The sequence below is a fragment of the Lupinus angustifolius genome, chromosome LG08 (genome assembly GCF_001865875.1).
Source record: "Lupinus angustifolius cultivar Tanjil chromosome LG08, LupAngTanjil_v1.0, whole genome shotgun sequence".
Lineage (NCBI taxonomy): Eukaryota > Viridiplantae > Streptophyta > Magnoliopsida > Fabales > Fabaceae > Lupinus > Lupinus angustifolius.
The window spans coordinates 9233272-9257746 of NC_032016.1; the positions used below are offsets into that span (position 1 = coordinate 9233272).

Sequence of the window (24475 nt, forward strand, 5' to 3'; positions counted from 1 at the left end):
GATCAAGGGTGAGTCATATTTTCCCAGCCACATAATGTCACAAACAATTTTCATGTTACACAGCTTACAAACATGCTAAGAGAATAAAATATTATTTTTATTTGTGATCCTTAAGTATAAGAAAACAGATCAGAGCTAAGTTTTGGACATCCAAAAACCAGTTCAGTTGGTAGAATTACAGGATATAAAAATTGAGTACATGAGTCAAAATTTGGCTGCTACACATTTTTCCCCTTCCTCATGTAAAATTTTGTGACTAACACATTTGTGCTCTCAAGTCAAATCACATGGTTGGGTAACCTCATCACTCAGCAATATTGGTCCCATTATTATGAACAACCATTATGATGATTGGCAAACATGTCAAACTATATGTACTCCTTTTCTTTAAAACACTATCTGACACTGTACCATATTGTTTATCAATCCATCATAACTTACACTACATAGCGTGCATTTTGCACATTTCACCTTCTTTGCTTCTATCTACAGTTACATGTTGATTGTGATTTCCATAACCCTCCCATTATCAACTGCTTAATGTTACATTTAGTGCTACTTATTTCAAACATAGTTCCTATGTCATTTTCTTTTATTTCCCACAAATTGTGTAGTTGGGATATCAATATCATTGCATATTAATGATCTTTATGATACCCCTTTGAAAGAGGAACAATATAATGTCAAAAACCAAATGAAACTTTTTTTAACCCAACTTATTATGTGTCAATATAGTAAATGTATATTGTTATAAATGAAGAATATTGCTCTCAAATAATTTGCATAGGAAAAAAATTGATACATGTCGGTGATATTGGTTAAATAGTTCCATGATGTTGATTTGAGCATCATTGTTTTTATTGCATTGCTTGTTAGGTGCATTTCCTTTACTTCTTTTGCTTTTGTATTTTTTTTTTGGTTGTGTGGTGGACCTTTTTTTGCATGAGATTTGAACATGGTTTGGGCTTTCAGATTTAGTTGGTTCCTTTATTAGACTTTGGGTTGGCCCACAAAAGGTAAAACATAACTTTCACATTAAAAAAAACAAGCCACAATTCACAAGTTGAAATTCATACTTTAACAAATTCTAGCTACTTTTTGTTTTTCCTTTGAATACAATATAATATAATACCATGTGGTAAGTGTTGTAACTCATGTGTAGTCCAAGTGGTTTAACTTAAATGACACTTTTTTATAAATAAAAAAATCTTAAAAATATTCCCTCCAACATTGTCTTGTCTTATAGTTTTCTCTTTCCGAAAATGCAAGTTCTTACTTTCTCTTTTACATCGGAAGATAAAAATGTCATCAAAATTATATTCAATGAGAAAATTTGTCATATCATATTATGTTTTCTATTTGTTTTTTCTGCAGTTTTCTCTCAAGTACTGAAAACGATCTTCTAGATACAATGTTTTGAGTCTTTCGAGTTGGGTCCCTCAATGCCTTTGATTAGAGGTGCGTTGCCACTCTCCATAACACCATTCTTTTTTTTGTTCCACATTGTATTAATGTGCTTCTTTGAACAATATGCTTAATCTTCTTTACCTGAAATGCTCTCCACTACTTATACCTACAAAATCATCATATACAAAGGGCAATAATGTCATTTGGGCACACACAGACATTTTTAATTCTGCAAAGTCGCTCCCACGTAGTGTCATTTGATTGTGGCACTCACGTTGCACGTGTCAACGTTAAAGATGTTTTCTCTTTTTTTAACTCAAACATATTTTTTTTATTTGTAGAAAACCACTTTTATATTTAATAATTGCATTTTGGTTGATAGATCAAAAAAATGTTGAAAAGACCATCTTAGGCTCAGCTCACATGTCAGCATCAATTTCATTTCCCTGTTCTCGGCGTTTAATTCGGTGATTGATTTTTTTGTTTGGATTTAATATGTATACACTGACAGTATAAAAGTTTTTTACACTGTTAGTGATTATCTATTATTAATTTGTTAACCAATTTTTTACTCTCAAACAAAAGTAATACAGATCAAAAAATAAGTTATATACTAACAGTATAAAAAACTTTACATTGTTAGTATATAAATTTTAAATTGTTTTTGTTTTGTAAATACTTATTTTTTCTTTGTAAATAAAAAATGTAAACCCTCGTGGCACGATCACGTGCTTCATTTATTCCCTTTGAGTTCCACCACTACATGTCGTAATAGCGAAGAAATGTTTTGTCCATAAAGTTAAGAAATTAAAAAGATAATGTTTTGTACATAATAAATGTCCTATTTTTTAATTATATCACTTCTAAATAAAAACTGTTTTTTCTTCTTAATTTATTAAAAGTTCTGTGTTCGAATATAAATATAATTGAAGGGAGAGATAATAATGACTCATACAGTTAATATATACATTTTAACAATATAAATGAAAATATTTTATTTTGTCTCAAAGAACTAATAAGATTTTCCCGTTTATAAGAGGTACTTTCATACTCATTCCGTTTGTTTTCAACAAAGTAATTGAGTAGCATTAGTTAATTATTATAGGATTAGAGAGTGACTCACTTAAAAATAATGCATTATTATGTAAAATAAGAACAATTAATATGGATTATTATATCTTATATGAATGATTAAGACTAAAATATATATATGATTATCATCTGATCAACAACTAACTTTTAATCATAATCATTAATGATTAACTGTAAGACTTAAATATATTATTCTTATAGTTCTTATATGAATATGATTAAATACATGTCACTAATTAGACTGTTGCTACGTTATCTTTTGCCTTGGGAATTAGAGAAGCAAGAAAGTAGAGATATAAGTCTTTGTTATTTAAATATGATGTTGTCCACTTCTACTTATCACATGCTTTGAGTCATTTTTGCATGATATATAGGTTATTATAGCATTAGAATGGAGTTCTTTTGTTCTCTATTCTCTCCTCTCCTTTTTTAAGAGTATTTTTTAGATTCTAATTTTTATTCTTTGTGTACATTAATTAACTTTTTAGAAATAAAAATACCCTTATTAATTGATGTTAAACATGATGAATCGATAAAAGCATTAATCGAGTTGAAAAAAGAAATTAAATATTCTCAATAATGAAGAATAATCCTAGAAAATAATACATCTAAACATTAACAAATTTAATATTATTAATTCAATTCCTCAACTTTCTTAATTCACATCAAATTATTCAAAAGAATATCTTAAAAAAACATAGTACTCTAAAATTTTAGCTTCAAACTGTAGTTTATTATACAAAGTATATGCGTTTTATATGATTAATTTATATTTTTTTTTTTTTTGAATGAGAAAGTTTAATAATTTTATATGCAAGAAAAGAAAGTACAATTGTACCTCATATTATTAATTGTGAAGACTATTTGTTAAGTCTGACCATCCTGCCCTAAAAAATCTTACGCTTTTTTTCCAGATAATAAATTAAAAAATAAATCACATCACATATTAAGATAAAAATTTACTCAAATGAGAACATATTTCATACAAAAATAATAAGAACAACAAATTTTGACCTTACAATCAAACATGTACAGTTATAATTAAAAGTTAGTTTGGTCACATGTCATTAAAAATAATATGCATTTTTTAATATTAACTATTCAAATAAAATTTAATAATTTATATTAACTTTTCTTATTTATCACAGTATCAATTATTCTTATTTGAGGCATTTGAGAAACTAATACGTGTATATTGTGAAGGAGAGTATGTCCCTTTGAAATGATATTTCAGATTCGAGATTTATTAATAAAAAAGTATGGAGAGAACTTTGTCATTTTAATGAATCTTCCCAAGAAAAATAAGTATAGCATAAAGTCATAAACAATGGGTTTGGCAAACAATGAATGGATTTAGATTAGCGACTTTAATATTATATCAAATTAAAGTTGTTTAAGGGAGATTTGATAAGTTAAATTTCAAATTATATTGTGATTATGATTAGTCAATATCTTGTATAACTTATTGGTTTTCTAGTTCTAGAAAAAAAAAATAAGAATATTGTCTTACCTAATTGAATATCCGATGCATGTTTTCCTCTTTGCATTGATTTTTAATCCATGGACCTATGTTAGCAAAACACTTTTATTAATATATGCTAGTACTATTTTACTTTAAGTGTAAAATTTATACATTAACCGTGTAAAAATTTATACATATGCACTTCATCATTCATACTTAATTTAAAATATTTTTTTAAAAGTCAACAACATTTAAATATCAATAATAAATTATACAATAATAGTATATAAAACTTATAGATTATCAGTACATATATTTTTTTCTCTAACGACAATATATAAAATATGGAAAATAACGGGAAACCGTTGGGAAAACGGAATCACATGAAAGTAAAAGAAAAAGTAGGCACCGACACATGCATGGGATTCAGTTCCAGTTGAATTACGTAACCGTAGATTACAACTTATTTCCGGTAAACCTGTCGGTGAAGGATCTGTCGGCACCGACACGCAAGATTTACTTCCGGTCACATGGGAAATACTATCCTACACCAAGGAGCACGGTTGTGTTATGTTTTGATGGGACCCACTCGGGTGTAGCATATTCAGTTCTGTGGATGACAAGTACTAGATCATGCATGCACGTGATTTACAACCCAATTTGCTAAGAAGTCTTCAAAAGCTGTGTATTAATCGATCAATAATTGGCCCGGTCACGATTTAGAGAACACATCTGTTGTTTTACAAGTTGTGTCATTAGTCTACTATTGATTGAAAAAATATATTTAAGTTAAAAAATTAATAGTTAATTATTTTTCTGACCAATTATAGTTGATGACACATACATTGACACAACTTGTAGGATAGTAGATGTCTACCCACTATTCACAAATCACACAACCCACCCCAATCCCAAAATCTATACCACTATTAATACATTATTATTATTATTTAGAGAATAAAACATTTCTTTGTATTAGAATATAATTTTTTTCCTTCAACTACTAAAATTATGTCATGTGTATTATTTTTTAGTTTTTAGAAATAGTTTTATAAAAAATAGCTAAATATGATACGTGTCGTAATTTTAATGGTTGAAGAGACAACATTGATAGATACATTCCTTCATGTCTCATAAAATGGTAAATATGTTGTTTGATTGTGAAGGAGAAACCGAAATTGATATTTGACCCAATCAAATATAATTATTAAACATGAGTTTTTAAATTAAATATAATTAAGTTACTGTTGAGATTACTATCATGTTTCATCCATGTCGAGGTTTCAGTCATGAGCAAATACCTATCTAGTGACCTCATCAAAATGTACAGGTTATATATATTGGATGAGCACATAAAATTCAGAGTCATTATCTTTAGATGTTATGGAAATTAATATGATTACTTTTGTGAAAGATATTTTGGCTATAAAGATATATAATATACTATAAACTAAAAAATCTATACTATTACAATGTCTGAGTGGATGAAAAGGATAAATGTTAGTAATAACTTTAGATAAGGAATGGTGAGAAGTAATGATTGTCCACTTGGTTAGAAATTTTATTCAGATCACAAGAGATAAGATAATTAAATAGGGGAAGAGGACTTTTGTGTGCTTTGGGATCCTAATAAGTAACAGAAGATTCCTGAACATTTTGTAATAGTTTATTCTGAAATCTAAACCCAAGTTCAATCATTCAACATTAAAATAGTACTAACTTATTAGTAAAAAATACACTCAAAATCATGCAATCTCTAATTGTTCATTGTCCTATTTTGATTCAAGTTTCAACTCACTGCATTCTGCTCGTGAGCTGTACAAGCCTGAATGAACCAGACATTCTATTCATCTAGTGCTTTTATCCTAAAACCAAAGCAACTTGCAAAATCTTTATTTTCCCATGTGTAATTCTTCACAATGCTTTACAATATGAAATGTGAAGCTTATTATAATTTTGCTCCTCTCAATAAGGGTCGCTTTCACGGATCGAACTTTTAATATTTTAGTTCTTCAGTCTTATCATAATTGTTAAAACCATATTATAATCATAATTGTGACTCTACTTATTTCATTTGCTCGAATTAGTCCTATGAAGGTTTTGTCACTTATGATATTAATGCATTCTAGTTCTATGAATTAGTACTGTGCTAACTAGTTCAACAAGTAGACATTCATATATAGAGATGTAGGAGAATTCATATAAAAAATTAAAAAGCAAAGTACCCTAGTTCGGAACAAAGTGCATATATAAGTAAATTATGAAAATTGTATAGCTTAAGGAGAAAAATTAATGAACACAACTAATTTACCGTTTAATATTAGTCCTAAATTAAGGACTGATTGTGGGGCATAGGATTATTGTAGCCAGCATGACCCACAAGGTCATGAGATATCACATTTTGTCTGGGACCGTTTTTAGCACACAAGGACCCACCACCACATGATCCATCCAAATATCTCCGAACAGTACCAAAATAAAATCATTATACTAGTACAGTAGTATTCACTTTCCTTTTAATAAAATGATTAACACTACTCCTATTTAAAGAAAAGAAAATAAAAAAACAACAACTACTAAGTTTGAAGCAAAAAATCAACAAGAACACGAGTAAAGATTAACAGAGAGACAGTAGTACAAAAAACACAAAGAAAACAATAATATGATAAAACATTTTTACCTTTTTATATGTAATAAAATAACACTTTTATGGTTAAAAATATATATAAAATCAAATATTTGTCTTTTCATTAATGAAGATGTACATATTCCAATAACACATAGGTGGATATGGGATGGAGATCTCTTGTACTCATTGATGTCCCAAATGGTGTACCAAACCAATCAAAATGTGTGAATTAATTGAGAAAAAAAAATATAAAAGATATAAATTAATATTTTATATGATTTTGAGAAAAACTATTAATTAGAGATATGGAGATAGGATTTTTTTGGACAGAGGATCCTTGTCAGGTAAACATAAAATGAAATTTGTGTGTGTAATGGTCACGTGAGGAGGACCCACGTCGTGTGGTGATTTGGTGGATGGGGTCCATAGTAACTGTATTCGCCACGTTGATGAACGTGTGGACCGAACCTTCGAACATGCAACCCCGTTGGAACATGGGTTAAGGTGAGATTAAGGTAAAGATTAATATAATACAAAAATATGATTTTATCTTTCATTTAAATAAAACTAGTAGTAAAGCATAAATGACACAAGCAAACAAATATAATTAGAAAATATTAGTAACTCCTAAACAAGGAAATTATTTAAAGAAGGTGCTGAACAATGTCATCATATAATCAAAATTATTCATGTCAGATCTTGAAAAAAGAGAAAGAAAATACATAAAAAAATGTATCATAGTATGAATGAATTTTATTTGATCTTCAATTCTTAACCTTAGTTTCTTATCTAGTGAGATTAAGAAACTAAGAGAAATAAAAATGTGGAATAAAACTAGAAGTCCTCTTTTTCAATCATAATGATCATGAAGTAAAAGAAAGGTTTTTTGGCAAATTAAAAATAAAAGATAGTTCAAACGTTCTCAATTTAAAAATTAATTGTAAGACTCATATCATGCTTAATTATCTAAATATCATCAATTAATTGCTCTCAACTTAAATATTTTTTAATGTTGATATTTAATTCTATTTTTATATTATGTGAACACATACATAATTGTGTGTCCTATATCATGTATTTTGAACATCATCTGAAAGTACCTGTTAGTGTCTTGTCTGTTTTATTCATAAATATTGAGCAATAAATTATATCTGTACGGTTTCTAAAGTTTATAAATATACATACTGCATACATGAACTCTACATTACTTAGTATTTGGTAGAGTATAATCCTCATATTCATATTTAATTTTAGTTTCTAGAAATAGAAAAAAATTGTGAAGCTAAAGCTAACTAATTATTAATTTTCTTTTTTATTTCATTTGTCTTATATTAATATGCATCACGATGTGGTCGTGTAAGTACTATGTATAGTTCATTTTAAACATATATTTTGGCATCAAATCTTGGTTTTTATATTGGTATAACGCTTCTTCCTTACATAATGATGATACAAAACCATGTGCAATTTTCAAATCGTACAAGTACTAGAGCATTTTGCTCCTTCTACCGACACATGCATTTAATTAAGGGAAACAACATTAGTGTTACTTAATTTTATGTAAATGTAAAAATCAATTCAACCTTCAAAACGACATCAGCATAGCATGCGATTCTACGATCAATCAAGTCGTTTATTTAAATAGGTTGTGTTCTCAATTATATATGTTTAAATGTAAATTAAATCTGTGACTAGTTGTGATTGAATATAAGAGCATTGGCCAAAACAGGTAAATATTCAATTAAATCGTATCAGTTATACTCACTGGTTAAACCGTTATACCAATATTTGACTAGTTTAATAATTTGTACGGGATTAATAATATTGATTTATAGTAATTAAAAATAGACAATTTCGTATATCGATTAATTTAGATTTTGAGAAGATAAATGGCGATTTTATTTATTTATTTAGATTATTATCGATTAATTCAATTATTAAACGTCAAATATTTGAAAGATACGGAAAAAACGAAATAATAAATATATTGAGAAAGTTGGCTATTATAAAATGAATTGTACTTAAAAAGATTAAAATTCTTATTGTTTTCGTATGTAATTTAATTTTATTTCAATGAGAGCACTTACGTTAATTAAGGAAACGTGAGAGGATAAAATTTGGCATGTCAAATCTAGAACACGTTAGGGCAAGGACCACTTCTATCCATGATGAATAGTGTTGTTAGGCTATTTTAGAATTGGTTTATTTCCATTAAGCATTGATTAATACCTTGAATTGTACTCATTTATAACAAATAAAGAAATTTATATTAGTCTCCGTTGTTGTTTCAACAAACTTTGAGTGCTGCATTTTTTTTTGGATGATTAATTGCTATTAAGCCTAACACTTAACAATTTGATAACTTAATTGGGTTTTGAACCAATTATTATTTTCTTCTTTTCTTTCGGTTGAAGAAGTCTTTTATAAGAAAGAAATGGATTCAAAGAGTGCAACCTAAGTTAGTTAAAGAAGTAAAGATTGAAGGGAAGTAGCACCATTATATTGCACTACTACCTTCTCTTGCCTTTTTAACAGATTATTTTAGAAAGAAAAAGGGTGAGTGTTTTTTAAGGGATTGATTCAATGAGTGTAACTCAAGGTAGTTAAGGGAAAAATAAAAAATACAAATATAAAAGGAGAGGATAAAGTGTGAGAGTAAGTGAGTCCATCATTTCACTTTGACCAAAATTGAAGAAAAAAAAACATTGGGTGTTGATTCAAGTGGTACATGTTTGATTCCCCTTAAGCAAAGTCTCAGATTCGAGTCTTGTGGACGAAAAAATACTCACTGAGAAAGTTAGCCCTATATACCTGTGAATGTTCCCGACTCAGAAATGATTATTTCTAGTAGGAGGATAAACAAAAAAATAGTGAATACAAAAAAGTTCAGTTGTGCACTCACCTTACTAAACCTTTTTCTTTTATTCATTTTTTTTTGGATTTTCCTTTCTTTTTCATCTGTTTATTACAAATATTGCAAAAGTTGCAACGTGTATTTTATTTTTAGAGGAATACTTTTATTTATTTGTGGCACTGTCCCTCTCGATTTAAACACACTTGAGTTGTTCTAGCTTCTAAGTTATTTGTTCTTTAAAAAAATCGAAGTCCAATAGTTGTGTCAGAAAGGTAAATGTAGGTCAAAATATGAATAAAGTGATGTAGAACATTTTGATATGAGTACCCTTTGATTTATGGATTGAGTCTTGCTTTATTTGAACCCTTTGAATCCTAATCATTAATATTTTTCTCCATGTTAAAACACAAAAGAAATTGAGGTTTAATCCAATAATTTAGGTTCATTCCAACTAAACAATTAGAGCTTGAGTCATTTAGTGGATTGAATTTCATAATTAGAGCTGAATATGTATTCGTATCCATTTCTTTTGTTTGGTTGAATAATATTGAAAGCTAACTCCAACATCTTTCACAAATAATATATTCTAAGATGTCGATATTATGATAGTGAAAATATTACCTTTATCAGTAAAATATTTCTCCTACATAATACATTTCAAACACTAATAAGTACTAACTAGTTGCTAATGAAAACAATTATTTACCAAATGTGTTTGACTTTTTTGGTGCTGGTGCTGTAGTTTTAAAATATTTGCTTTGACATTAATAAATATTTGATTAATTATATTTAATTGAAGTTGGAGCAAGACTTTACAAGGCTGGTTCCTATTGGGTATGACTAACCAAAATCTATAGTTATTGAAGCAACACCCACTACCATTTGTGTTGGTGAATCCACATCACCAAAGTGTACATATTTATCGTTTGTTTGCGAGTTAAATTTTAGAGTTAAATGAAATAAATATATTTGTAAGATGAATCTGAAGTCTTTTATTTTCTTTTTTCTTTTCACAAAACTCAACTCGGAAACTAATCCTTAAATACATGATCCGAAAATCCTTATATTTATCTACATTAATCTCCTTGGCTCTCGTTGATATATCTTGTAATGTTCTTCTTGCACCCGGTATAGGATACACCTTTTGTTCTTGCGATGATGTTGACTTAATCATTCATGTGCCATACTTATGAAAGTTCACTACTCCTACTCCTACTCAATATACCTATTCTTTTAGATGAGTGGCATGTAATTTATTTTGGTGTTATCAAAAGTATCTTCTTATTTAAAATGGGTAAAGAACTAATATATTTTTGAATTGTGATGGTTCATCCCAACAAGTGTCGCTCATCAGAATCAAACTTTTAACTTTTTAGTTATTATAGAAGTCTAATGGGACCTTCCACAACTATGATATTAGTTAAGGAATAAAAAATAAAAAGTATGTATCAAAATATGAAAACTTTTAATTTGATGTATATTTGACTACACAATTTTTAATTAATATTTTATTTATCTTGAATTAAAGTTCAGTCATAGAGGAGTACTTTGGGGGTGGATACAGCGTTATTTATTATTAATGTTAAATAAATGAATAACTCAATCCAAATTCCAAAATAACAAATTACATCCTCTAATCACAAGAAACTAGTAGGATACACATGTATTCGCACGACTGGTAATGTGTTTTGCATGAATTTATTTAAACAGTATAAAGTAAATTTTAAATTAAAAAGTTAGTGATTATTACCCCATGAGACAGTATTTATATATTTAAATGATAAACTACTGAAATAAAACTGTTATTATATATCCTCTTATATTAAATAAAAAAAGTATTTATAAAAGATTATGTTATAATATTCAATAAAGGTTATATGTAACATCATACATACTTTCATAGTAATGATAAAAAATGTATAAATTTAATTAATAAGTATCGAGATAATATATCACTACATATGATATTTTATATGATTGATCGAAAAATACTTAGTTATTCTACTTTTAATTAAAATAATTTTTTTAATAAATCATAGAAAATAATACATGTAATAACATATTTTTTGGACAACAAATTGGTAAGTTGATAAAGTAGAATTCTCACAACAAACATTCAGTGGTTTGTGAACCCAACATGGAAAAAAATGGTAAGAGTAGTAATACTTTCCGTGTGTAGCACGCGCCTTAAGGAAAGTGAGAAACTGGCAATTGGATATTTTACGGTAAGTGGTACGACTTTACTGCTATCCATGAAGTAAGAATTTTGTTTTATTTAGAAAACAATAGACGAGCCTTGTCTGAAACAACGGCGGTTAAAACCTGACAAATGCAAGTGCTTCTATTTATGCAAACTCTGTTTTCTCACACTTCTTTATTACTCTTCACAAGTAAAACTAGGGAAAACTTGATATTTGTTTAAAACTTGATTTATTATTTAGTTTGATAAATTCGATTTATGAATCAAATTAGTTGAATTTATGCTGAAAATTAAACTCATTAAATGAAAGAACTAAAATTAAGTTAGATATAGTTAGACTCATTAGGTTCATAAAATCACTCAATAAATTTATATAATATATATATATATATATATTTATTATAACTTATACATTATTATATATAACTCACGCATTATTTTTTATATTTATTATTATTATATATAGAAAAAATTATATATATATGAAACGTTTTGAAGTATTTTTTAAAATCTAATTAATTATTTGAGTTGTCCAAATGAATTATTCGAATTGAACCGAACAGTTCACAAATTTTAACCGAACCAAATTCGAACTAAAAAATAACTCGTATCGAACTCGAGTCGAGTTTTAAGTTGAGTCAATTTTGTTAAGATGAACCGAGTAGTGGTTGTACTTCCATCAAATTATGCATTAGTCAACATAAAAATGTATATCATCTTTTAGTTTTTGCTATAATAAAAAAATGTTTGTACCAAAAAAAATATGTATAATAAAAAATATATACATAACATAATTGTTACTTTATCTTCCATCATTTATATTTATTTATTATTTATTCTTCAATAAAACTAATTAATTAAATGGTGGATAATGCAATAATTATGTATAAATTTTTATACCGATAATAGTACATATATATTATAATCTTTTTTGCTATTCTATTTACCTTTGAAGTACTATTGTTCTAAGATTTTTATACGCTAATAAAAAAAATGATTTTGTAATAAAATTTTAAATTATTTTTGTGTTATATGTTTGTTATTTACACTCTTCATTTACCTTAATAATTCTCTTATCTATCCATAATAATTAATGTAAGAGTATAGACATTTCTTTTCCTATTTAATAATATTTTTCACGGGGAAAAAAGCATTCTTATTTATATGTCAATATGAAAAAAATTAATGATTGCTTTATAACTATATATATTCATACGTAATTAATAAGGGAATAATAAATGAAAATGAACACATATAATTATTACTAAAGATACAACGACAATCTAAGAAATCATTATATAGATTTAATACAAATAAATATATTAGTTTGTACATTACAAAAAGTTAAATTAGAATGCAAGTAGTGACTACCAATATTATTCTCACCTTTTTGGGTAAAGAACTAATATTTTTGTGTTTATGATTGTCTCTTCAAACAAGTGTCGCTTCTAGAAATTAAACTTTTAATCTTTAGGTTCCGGTAGAGCCTTACACTACTATACTAACGTCTTGGTGGTAAAGTAGTGATTGAGAAAATTAATTAATATTATCTTAAATTTTTACACTAGCAAATAAATAAGAATAAAACTTTCTTAAAACCATATACTTAAAAAGTATTAAGAGAATAATTTTAGAGGGAAAAAATGTATAAGATAATAATTCAATTTTTTTATTTGTGAGCAAATCATTAATTATTCATATATTAATTATTATCCATTTTTAATTATAATTAACATATGAGAAATTGAGAATGTATTGAAAATTACTTTTGTTTATAATAATAGTACATAAATATTAAACTAATAACTTATATGCTAATTCAAATATCAACTATAATTTCTGTCTTACTATGTGAGCTCATTTGATACTTAATGAATCACCATTGAGGAAGATTGGAGCATATATGTTAAGATATAAAATATTAATATTAAAAAAGTGATTAAATGTAAAAAGTGAATGAACACAATATTATAATTGATATGTAAGTTACATTGTAACCTACGAGATGTATGTTAATGATCTAAAAGTTAAGTTAGGGATAGTAACGATCACGTTATATTACCAAGTACACTTTAGTATTGGGAGATTTTGTTAACTTTTTGGGATAATATGAAAAAATAATATTGAAATTGTAAAATGTTTGGATGGAGTAGATGATAGAAATTAAATGATTTGATGTTATCTTAAAAGATATCTTAAACCAAAATATTGAAATAAAAATAATAAATATTTGATTTTTTTTAATTAATATAATATTTTCATTAGTTTAATACATGTTTTTAATTGATTTTTTAAGGAACAAAATCCTTTACAAGTTTGTAAATATCTTTTCTGACAAGTAACATTCCCAAAAATTTAACACTAAGCGTGAGAATTGAGTGAAGTCTTATAAAACTAGATGAGATAGATAAGAGATTGGGAAGGAGAAAGTAGTGTTGGGTGTGGGACCTATATGGGTAAAGTAAGGAGAGAGAAGAGTTGAACATGAAGACAGCTAGCAATGAAGAAGGAGCCTCACCTACCATTACATTTGTTTTCTCTTTCTTCATAGTGCCTTCATAACCCCACACTTCTCCCATTTAACCCTCACTCACTCCAGATCTCATAAACCCTTCCATCCCTCACTCACTCACAGACTCTCTCTCTCTCTCTCTCCTTTCACTTTCACACCTCAAAGGAAGGATTTTTAGCTTCAGGTTTGCATTTTTTTATTTCATTTCATTCCCAAGTTTTGATTTTGAACATTACCCATTATGAGAGGAAATGAGAAATTATATTCTACCCTCATGTTCGATTTTGGGTCTTCTTCCTCTCATTTTAGGAACCTTTACATTCAAAATTGAAGATCTTTATGGAATGTTAATGTTTGTAGTCATTACATATATATCATAACCTGTTTCCAATTGCTCATTTATTTATATTTTTAAAAAATTCAGTTACTTTTACACTCAGCTCATGAAATTACTCAAATTGAACAATGATAGCATTCAATTCATTTTTTTTTATTTCAATCAAAAGGGATGAAAATAGAATTGATGAATTGGTACCAGCTGTTACTAACATGTGCCACAATGGGTACATTCCCTAGTCCACACGTTTTCATAATTTCATATAGTAAAATTCTTCAATTCCGGATTTTCATTTCACACAAAATAACAAATCAACAAAAATTAATACACGCTTTACTTTTTTCAACATTATTTTTATACTCTTTTGCAATAGTTTCCAAATATAAAAATATTACCCAATTCAATCTCATTTATTCAAAGTTTCAAACAATTTCCTTTTTTCTTTCTATAATTTTGCTTCAACTTTTGAACAATCTCAGGAAAATTGAGAAGATGGTGGGACTTAACTTCATGGACGAGTTAGACTGTGGAAGCTTCTTTGACCAAATCGACGACCTCCTTGACTTCCCCGTCGAAGATGTCGTCGACGGCACCACCACCACCACCACCACCGCCTTGCCCGCCGTCTCAGCTTCCGGAAACTGCAACTCCCTAGCTAGCATCTGGCCACCGCAGTCAGAGTCATTCCCCTGCTCCGACTCCATTTTCTCCGGCAAAAGCGCTCCTGACCTCTCGGCCGAGCTTTCAGTTCCGGTGAGTTCCTAAAACGCTGCCGTTTTATGAACTATTTGTATTTACTTTCTGGTGAGATTTTTTTCGCGTTGTCATAAATTACAAAATTATATTAGTTGGTGTAATTTAATTGAATAGAAACACAAAAAGACAGTTTTTTTTGAGACAGATGATCTTTTTTCCGTAATTTCATCTAAGGCTTCATTTGTGAGCCGTTGGATATATAATAGTTGCGTGTACGGACACGATATTTTGAAAGTTCAGTATTGCCAACCTGTTTATACAGACACGCCTAATGTGGTTGCATGAAATTTTGGTTCTACATGTGGGAGACACTGTTCACTTATGTCATTTTCTTCATAAATAGTGCATTTTTTTTAAGAGAATTGAAAATTATAAATGATAATTTTTAAAATACAAAATACTCAACTTTCAACATTGATTTTTATATTTTTGGGGTCCTTTATCTATTAGAGAATAGATAGAATTTTAATTTTTTAAAAGAAGGATATTTTGATTATTTTGGAGGATATATTGATTGCGTCGGTGACATGTGGCACATCACATTCACTGGGGTTGCTATGTCTAAATTATTTGTATCATCATTATTAGATGTCACATGATTTGGCATTTGATGATCACGTGATGTGTCACCCACTTGAATAATGAATATTGATGTCAAGTCACTCTTGCTTAGTTGTACCAACTAACAACGCATGTTTCATTTTACTTTTTAGTACATGGTCACATTCATATTCGTCATTAATTTTCAAGACCTTATAAAATATTTAATTTAATTTTTTGTGTTAATACTATGATGCTGTTAATTTAGTAAAGTATGTATATGATTGTATGAATGGCAAAATATAATTTACTAAATTGTATTGTTTATTTCAGTATGAAGATATTGTACAATTGGAATGGCTGTCCAACTTTGTGGAGGACTCATTCTCCGGTGGAAGCCTCACCATGAACAAAGTGGAGCAACCATCTTGCACCACCACTACCACCACCTCTACCAAGGAGGACACATCATCAGTTCATAGCCAATTCCAGACATCAAGCCCGGTGTCTGTCCTCGAAAGCAGCAGCTCCTACTCTGGTGGTAAGACAATCCCTCGCAGCCGCCCGGAGATTTACATCCCTGTGCCTTGTGGACGTGCACGCAGCAAGCGTCCACGCCCGGCTGCCTTCAACCCTTGCCCGGCTATGCAGCTCATCTCCCCTGCTTCCTCTTTCCTTGGGGAGAACATGCAGCCTAATGTTATTATTTCCACCAAGGCATCTTCAGATTCAGAGAATTTTGCTGAGTCTCAACCTGTGACGAAGATGCGGAAACAAGGCTCTGGGGAGCATAAGAAGAAAAAGAAAATCAAACCATCACTTCCATCAGCTCCAGCAGCTGATGATACTAGCCAGAATGGTTCACAAGCAGTTAGGAAATGCATGCATTGTGAGATAACTAAGACACCACAGTGGAGGGCAGGGCCAATGGGCCCGAAAACACTCTGCAATGCATGTGGCGTTCGCTACAAGTCCGGTCGGCTTTTCCCCGAATACCGTCCCGCTGCTAGTCCAACGTTTTGTCCATCCGTGCACTCCAATTCTCATAAGAAGGTCCTGGAAATGAGATACAGGAGTATTGAGGAAACTGGTTTTGAAACCCATTCAGCTGCTTCTCCAGAACTCATTCCAAATACTAATAGCAGCATCCTTACCCTTGAATACATGTGATGGGTTGGAATCATCTTTGAAACCCATTTAGCTGCCTCTCTATAACTCATTCCAAATACTAACAGCAGCATCTTTACCCTGATGTACATGTGATGGGTGGAATCATCTTAGTTGGAGCCTTTAGAGTCATGTCTTTATGTTATTTCTTATTTGATATTTCATTTCTTTTGTTCATTGTTTTTTGTACAGAGTTGGACTGAGGGAATAGGAGCAATAGATGATGATCATATTTTAGCTGTTAGTAATGAGAAAAGGTGGTAGAGATATGGAAAGTCAAAAGGGTAGAGAGGGTTTTTTAGGTCTAGTAATTGTAGGTCCCTTAAGGTCATTAGGAGTTGGTGTCTTCATTGTCTTCTTTATATTTTTCCTTTTTTTCTCTGGTATTATTTTTATTATTTTTATTATTTTTTACCTCTTTAAATATCCCTACCTGTGGGAATTCTTTTTGCAGTTCATTTGTAGTGAAAATTCTGAGTTAAGAAGATTAAGATTTGTTATGCCTTATTTTCTGTTTCCCAATCACTATTGTTCTGTGCATATCCTCTCCTAAGATCTCTCTAAGGCCTAAGCATATATGCTAAGTATATTTTTTGAATAAAACTTGAAGATGAACATCATAACAAGTTGCTTCTTGCCAAATTGCTCATAATATTTCTTTTCTGAGCAAAAGCATACCATAAACATAGGCATTGATACCAGCTTTTGCTGCCATTCTAGTACTATGTGCCAACTATCTCTAAAACTTATTTGCTTCATAAACAAATTCAGGTGTAAAAAATGATAAAGTTGAACAAGTTTTTCAATTGAATCTCTTTTTAACTCAGTGGTCTTGATTAGAACCTAGGACATGATAGTAGGAGGACAAACTCTAGACCAAAAGCATTAGTTATAATAAAAGGGTATTGGTTATCTTTTGACTTTTGTTATGTTAATTACTTGCATAAGTGTTCATCTACCAAACCAAACAAAAAAGAAGAGAGGAAAAGAAATGATGATTCTGATTGGTAAGACTCATAATCTGAGGAGGATTTGGCAACATGTCATGATCTTCCACTACTTTTCAACTAACAATAAATCAAATGATACCTTGCTGGTATGCTTAATTGATTATTGCTTAAAAATAACTTCAGTTACTTCAACTTCTCCACTTGGTGTGATATTTCCTTTCAAAAATATACATCTCCATATTCTAAGTTATGCATAATCATACATGCTATGCTAGAATCATTTAAAGTGCAAGCTCCTCTAACATATTATGTTTTTATACCAACATGTACTCATTACTGTTCTGGGCTAATGTGAACATGCCATCTTATATAATATATAAGAATTGTGTCAATTTCATTACCAACCTCTCAGGTCTTACCAATTTCACTAACAACTTGAATTGCTCATATAACCAATCTATTGAAATTGTTAGTTTATACACCTCTAAGGTAGTTAGGTATAATTTTAATCTGTTTAAAGTTCTCTATCAAACTTGGGTTGCTGTATAAGAGTGAGAGAAATTTTCTTCCCAACTCTTTGAATAGAAAATGATAGTTAGTAGTTTCAAGTTTTGTGATGAGTCTCCATGTTTTTGACATTGACTTGTGGTAATATTACCTACCAACTGGAACTATGCTAGAAATATAGACAATGATTATGTAGAGATGCTTATAGAAACCTTGTAACTACAACTCAGATTGTCATTCAACAAATGAATTGGTTTTTGTTCAGTGCATAGATTAATGTCAATGACTATGAGAATCAGCCCTTGCTAATTGAGCAATAAAGTTCTGTTTTTGGTACTACTAAGTGTATCCTCTCACCTTATAGGTAGGGAACTAATCCCTCATGGGTAAAGAACTAATCTGTTTCAGGGTTCGTAATTGCTTCTCCTAAAAAAATGTCGCGCCTAGGAAATGTACCCTGACATTTTGGTCATTCTAGAGATCTAGCAGAGTCGTATACCACTAAACCAATGTCTAATTGGTATATAAAGTTCTGTTTGAAAGCATATTGCTATGATCTTGCTGCATTAGAATAATTCATTTTAAAGTGCCAAACCTTAAGGGAACACATTGTGTAGATTATTCTATGATTGATATAAAGCCCAACCTTAGATTAGATTGTGGGCCTCAATCTATGGGCAAGGGTAGAAAATCCACTATCTTTATGGTAATACTAATAACCATTAACAACCACTACTCTTTGAAGTTTTATTATTAAAATTATACATAAATAGCCCAGAACAATATAGAACAATATAAACAGCTTCATCTTTCTTTCCTTAGATTTTCAATTTCTCTGGAAAATAATCGAGATAAAATGCAAAGATACTACTGAATGAGTAAGATGGAGGAGATAAAGAAGAGGTGAATTTGAAAGATGAGTATATTAGTGTATATAAGTGTTAGTGTAATGACTAATGAGGTAGAAAATGAAATAGTTAGAATAGAAAAATAAGAAATATATAAATTTGAATTAGTATAAAGATGGGTGAAAAAGCTATGACCCCATGCAAAATATAATAAGTGGTGACTCATCAGCGAAAGCGGTGGCACTAGAGGAGGCTCCGGCAGCGTATAATAACCACATGCAGCATTAATCACTCATTCATGGTAACCACATGCACCATTCATGGTAATCCCTCCTCCACGTTCTCCTCACTACTCTATAATCATGGTAAAGGTGGAACTACTAGTTTTTTTGTATTACCAATGGTATCTTTCACCTTGGTAATGCCATTTCGGGTTCGTGTTTTGTCCATTCCAACAAGTGACGCTTGTGAATCCTATTTTTGGTAAGTTTGCAATGCTAATATATTATGCCTATCATTTAACCACTCCCTAATTCAATTAATTAAGTACACAATTATAACCTTCTCATATATTAATTCTTGAAGATAACGTTTTTATGTTATTAATTAACATCTACATTGTTGTGTAATGGAAAGGGTTATCCATAAATGCAAAAACTTAGCAGCAATGTTGACTAACAAGATGATAATACAAAATGAGTGTAATATTTATGTACCAATATTATAAATCAGTGTATCATCCACCATTTATTTGGATTACTTTTCTGAAAAAATTAATCATGATTGAAAATAAATAATAGATGATACAATGACAGTATAAAGAATTGTTACACTATCAGTATATATATATCATTTTCTCATATTAAATTTTTCTACTAATAAAAAAGTGACATATATCATAAAAATGATATTTTATTTATTAATAATTAATATACAAATGAGAAATATCATTTGTTAGTAAAAAAATTTACTTAGAGAATCTAATTAATATCTAAGTTAATAGGAGAACAACTTGTGACCAGAGAGGGAGAGCCTAGGGAACTATGAAGTTGACTGTAATTAATACATCACTTTTGGTTTGCCTTGATTTCAAACTATTATTACATCATCAAATTTTCAACATGTTCAAATATAAATATTCTGTTTCCCGTGAACTAGCACTAATAATAACAATCTCCTCTTCTAAATACCGTTCTAAAATATTTTTAATTCAAATCCTATTATTTTTTATTGTATTTTAATATTTTAAAGTATTTATTTTTTAAACAAGTTTTCATAGTTTTTGAGTGGAAATAGATTATTAATACATTTTCTTACATGAAGGATAATGTAGGCATCAAGATTTGTTTTTTAGACGAGATTAAGAAAATTAAATGAGCTTAACAAACTTTTTTTAATAAGTTTTTGTTAATTATTTTTGTTGCTTATATTTGATGTGTAAATGAGTAATCAACAAAACATACATTAAATTACCCTAAACATACATTAAATTATCATCTTGATAATTTAGTATACGGGGAGATATTCATTTCCGACTTAGTTTTTTAAACTTACTGCTCATCCTAACCATCAATTCTATAGAAATTCAATGGTTTGAATTAGTGGATAGATCTAAACAATTAAATGTCTATATAATTAATAATTATGATGGAAAGTAAATTTAAAAAACTTACTTTTCAAGTAAGTGAATCTCTCGTGTGTATATAGTTTTTAACTATAAGCCTTTAGGGCACTAGTTAAGCTGGCAAAAGAATATCTTCATTTTGACAATGAATCAAATAGTTTAATAGTTAGTGAATTTTAATTTTTAATATAATTTTCCCTTATGTTTTTTCTTAACAATTATAGTAAGATAAATCAAAAAAAAAATATATATATATATATATATATATATAATAACTTTTTTATCCTCCTCATTTATAGTTAAAAGACATTTTTAGTCTTAACCTAAAACAAAAAATACACACTCTCACTCTCTAAGGTTTGTTAGAGTCTAGATGACTCTATTCATTGAGATTTGAAATTATTTATTACTAATTGAACATATTAAAAAAATAAGCCATGAACAAATTTATTAAAAAATATATTAACATTTTGAAATTACTCTCTATTTATTTATGACGAAATGAAATATTTATTAGAATAATAAATATAAAGTATAATTAGGAACAAATTTCTAAAATGTGGTTCATCGATAGAGGTAATATGGAGTAGGGTCTATTTTTGATCCCATAAATATTTATTACACGTTTAAAGTCTCTTTTACCGATACTTTGAATTGTACACATTGAAAGTTTCACTGATTTGATTAGTGCTAACATTAATGTAACCATTTTGCGACTAACCCTAACTGTTACACATTAATTTACATGTGGTTTGTTTCTTGGTAGGATATGAGCCTCTAATTCAAACCAACATATTTTGTCTCAAAAATATACAATTTCATGTATCTTTTTTGTGATTGATCAAAAAACACATGATTATTATATTTGAAGTTATATATATATATATTTAATCAATAAAAAAAATAACACTCATTTTAGGAAAACAAATATGTTTCCCTTATTTCTTTATTGCACTATTTTAGTTTGAAATTCTAATACTCCCAATTCATCTCCCTGTTTTTTCGCATATAAAATTTTGACCTAGCAAATTTGGAAATACAATTACTTATAATATAGTAATTGATAATACAAAACTCCCATCTTTTTTATAGTCATTAATTGTTTTAACCTTACCATAATTCACTGTTCTATTTTCAAGTGAATAGAATAAACATGTGGGATTACCATTTTTAATGAAGGGAAGTCAGCTTGGTTGTGATGAATTCTACTTTTGAGAAGTTGGTTTAGGTCAATCATCTTCTTAGGGTAGCAAAAAAAAACCATGTTGAAAAGTTGGTATTGTCAAAACTATATTAGACAAAAATCATTCGTCCTAAAAAGATCATGTCCTCATGTCTTTATTCAATAGTATTTCAACAAATAATAAAAAAAATTAGTTCTTTTTTTTATAAAAACTTTCAATTAAATGAGATATTTTGATTGGTTTGGAACACCAATAAAGAGTGAATACTTCATCCCATTTTAATATGGGTGACAATTATAAAGTGTCTTTTTACTGAGATAGGTATAGTTGCATAGAGCCACAATTTTCTTCTTCTCCAAGTTAAGATGAAAACCCTCAACCTATGGAATTCAACATTTGGTGCATGACAAAGTACATTCCTATAAGTTTGTTTCAAGTGTATTTGGCATTTTTTTTATTTTAAAAACTTCACAAATTTTTTATTGAGATTTATTTATTATAACATTTACTTTGTTTGAATGGTAGTATTTTTTGTATAACCAATAGTATTTTCTTATGAGTAAAGAACTAATACATTTTGGTATATATTTGCTCATCCTAACAAGTGTCATTCACAAGAATTGAATTATTGACTTTTTAATCTATCCGAGCATTTAATGAAATCTTACAATATTAGACCAGGCCTTTCAGGTAATGATGATATTAAAATTATAATGATATAAAGGAAGGAGTATATATCCTTTAAAATAATGAATATTATCGAATATAATTAACTAAAATATGAGGAGAAATTACATTTGACATTGTTTATTTGTCACCTAAAATGAACTTATTCGATTCGAAAAGGGTTATATCTATAGAGAATATTTGTGGTTCATAAAAAAAAAATATAGTTTTAACATGATTTAATTAAAGAATATTTGTAAAATAAAGCTATATTATGCTATTAGTAATTTTTTGTAATAAAAGTTTTTACACGTATTAATATATACTTATTCTCATTTTTTATTAACATGTGAGAATTTAATAAAATACATTTAAAATAATAATCAACTAACATAAAATATGAATAGACTATTTAGAGCATTAAATTTTAACAATATTTCTTCGAGAGATAACTTAGTTATCAAAAGAAGTTGTGAATGAATATAAGAAGAGAAAGATAAAATATGAGTTTGATAAACTCTTAAAGAAGTTTGGTTGTTTTACATATTCTATATGATAATAACTTTATATTTCCACCCGATAATGATATAATATTATATAAATTTTATGCTAATATCGAAACTACATATATGTCATAGTTATATACATTTTGTAAGGAATGAGAGTGAGAATATCAATAAGGTTATAGTTGTAGTCCTTGTGTTGTGGTGGTGATTGCAACGATAGCAAGAGATATTTTGATGGTGGCAAAGATGACGGGTAGTACCATATTACAAGTGATTATGTGGCCAAAGGAAATACCTTAGGTGGTGGGGTTTGATGATGATTAATGTATATTTTTTATATTCACCACCCATGTATTATTTTTATAAAATAGAGAATGCCCTTAACATATGAATGATTATATGATAATGTAAAAAGATCTTTATGTTGTTCATACATAAATTATCTCTCTTTTTAAAAGTTGAGTCTTGTGAAATATACTTTTGCACCTTTTTTATTAGTGTCGTCTTAGGAAATTTTTGTCCATATTTAAGTGATGTTCTCAAAGTTTTAAGATAATACTAATTACTTTTTTATATATAATACATTTAAAGAGGAGGGAAAATAACATTGAGATTAGATGGAGAAATAAATTGAAATTGATATTATGAGAAAAACAAAAACAATATTTTAAAAAATAAGCTCAATGATTTTCTTTGGTTGCAAAAAAATTAAAACAGCAAAAGTCAATGACCAATACTGATATGAGGTGATGTCGGTCAGTCAAATAAACATTCTGGTCGGTAACTAAAAAACCTGAACACGTGTGACAATGAGAGAGGCTGAGTGAGATGTGCGTGTCCTTTTGAGAACGTCATCCCAAATTAATCTTATCTTATTTTCATTTTCATGCTATTTGTAAAGAATATATTTGTAAATGTAGATGTAAAAGTTGATTATATAAGTGTGAAATAAATGGATAAGTTTTGTATGGAAGTTAAATGTTGGTTAAGTCATTTTTTTTAAATTTAGATCCGATTTTAGATTTATTTTAAATATTGATTAGATTGGTCTATGAACCTGAACTCGATATAAATCTGATTAAATATGATATATATATATTTTTTAGATAAAATCTTCTCTATATTATTTAGTATTATGAATATGTAATTTGATATATGAAATAATATTTGTATATATTGTTAATCATGTGTATATGATGAAAGAATAAGATAACCAATGATACATTCAACCAAA

At 28.6% G+C, this 24475-nt stretch overlaps 1 protein-coding gene across 1 annotated transcript; it reads left to right on the plus strand.

Annotated features, from left to right (window-relative positions):
• Positions 14227-17461, plus strand: LOC109354556 (GATA transcription factor 8-like). The gene is made up of 3 exons (XM_019597152.1): positions 14227-14340; positions 14973-15246; positions 16123-17461. The coding sequence occupies exons 2-3, from the start codon at positions 14986-14988 to the stop codon at positions 16957-16959; spliced, it is 1098 nt and encodes a 365-aa protein (XP_019452697.1). The 5' UTR covers positions 14227-14340; positions 14973-14985; the 3' UTR covers positions 16960-17461.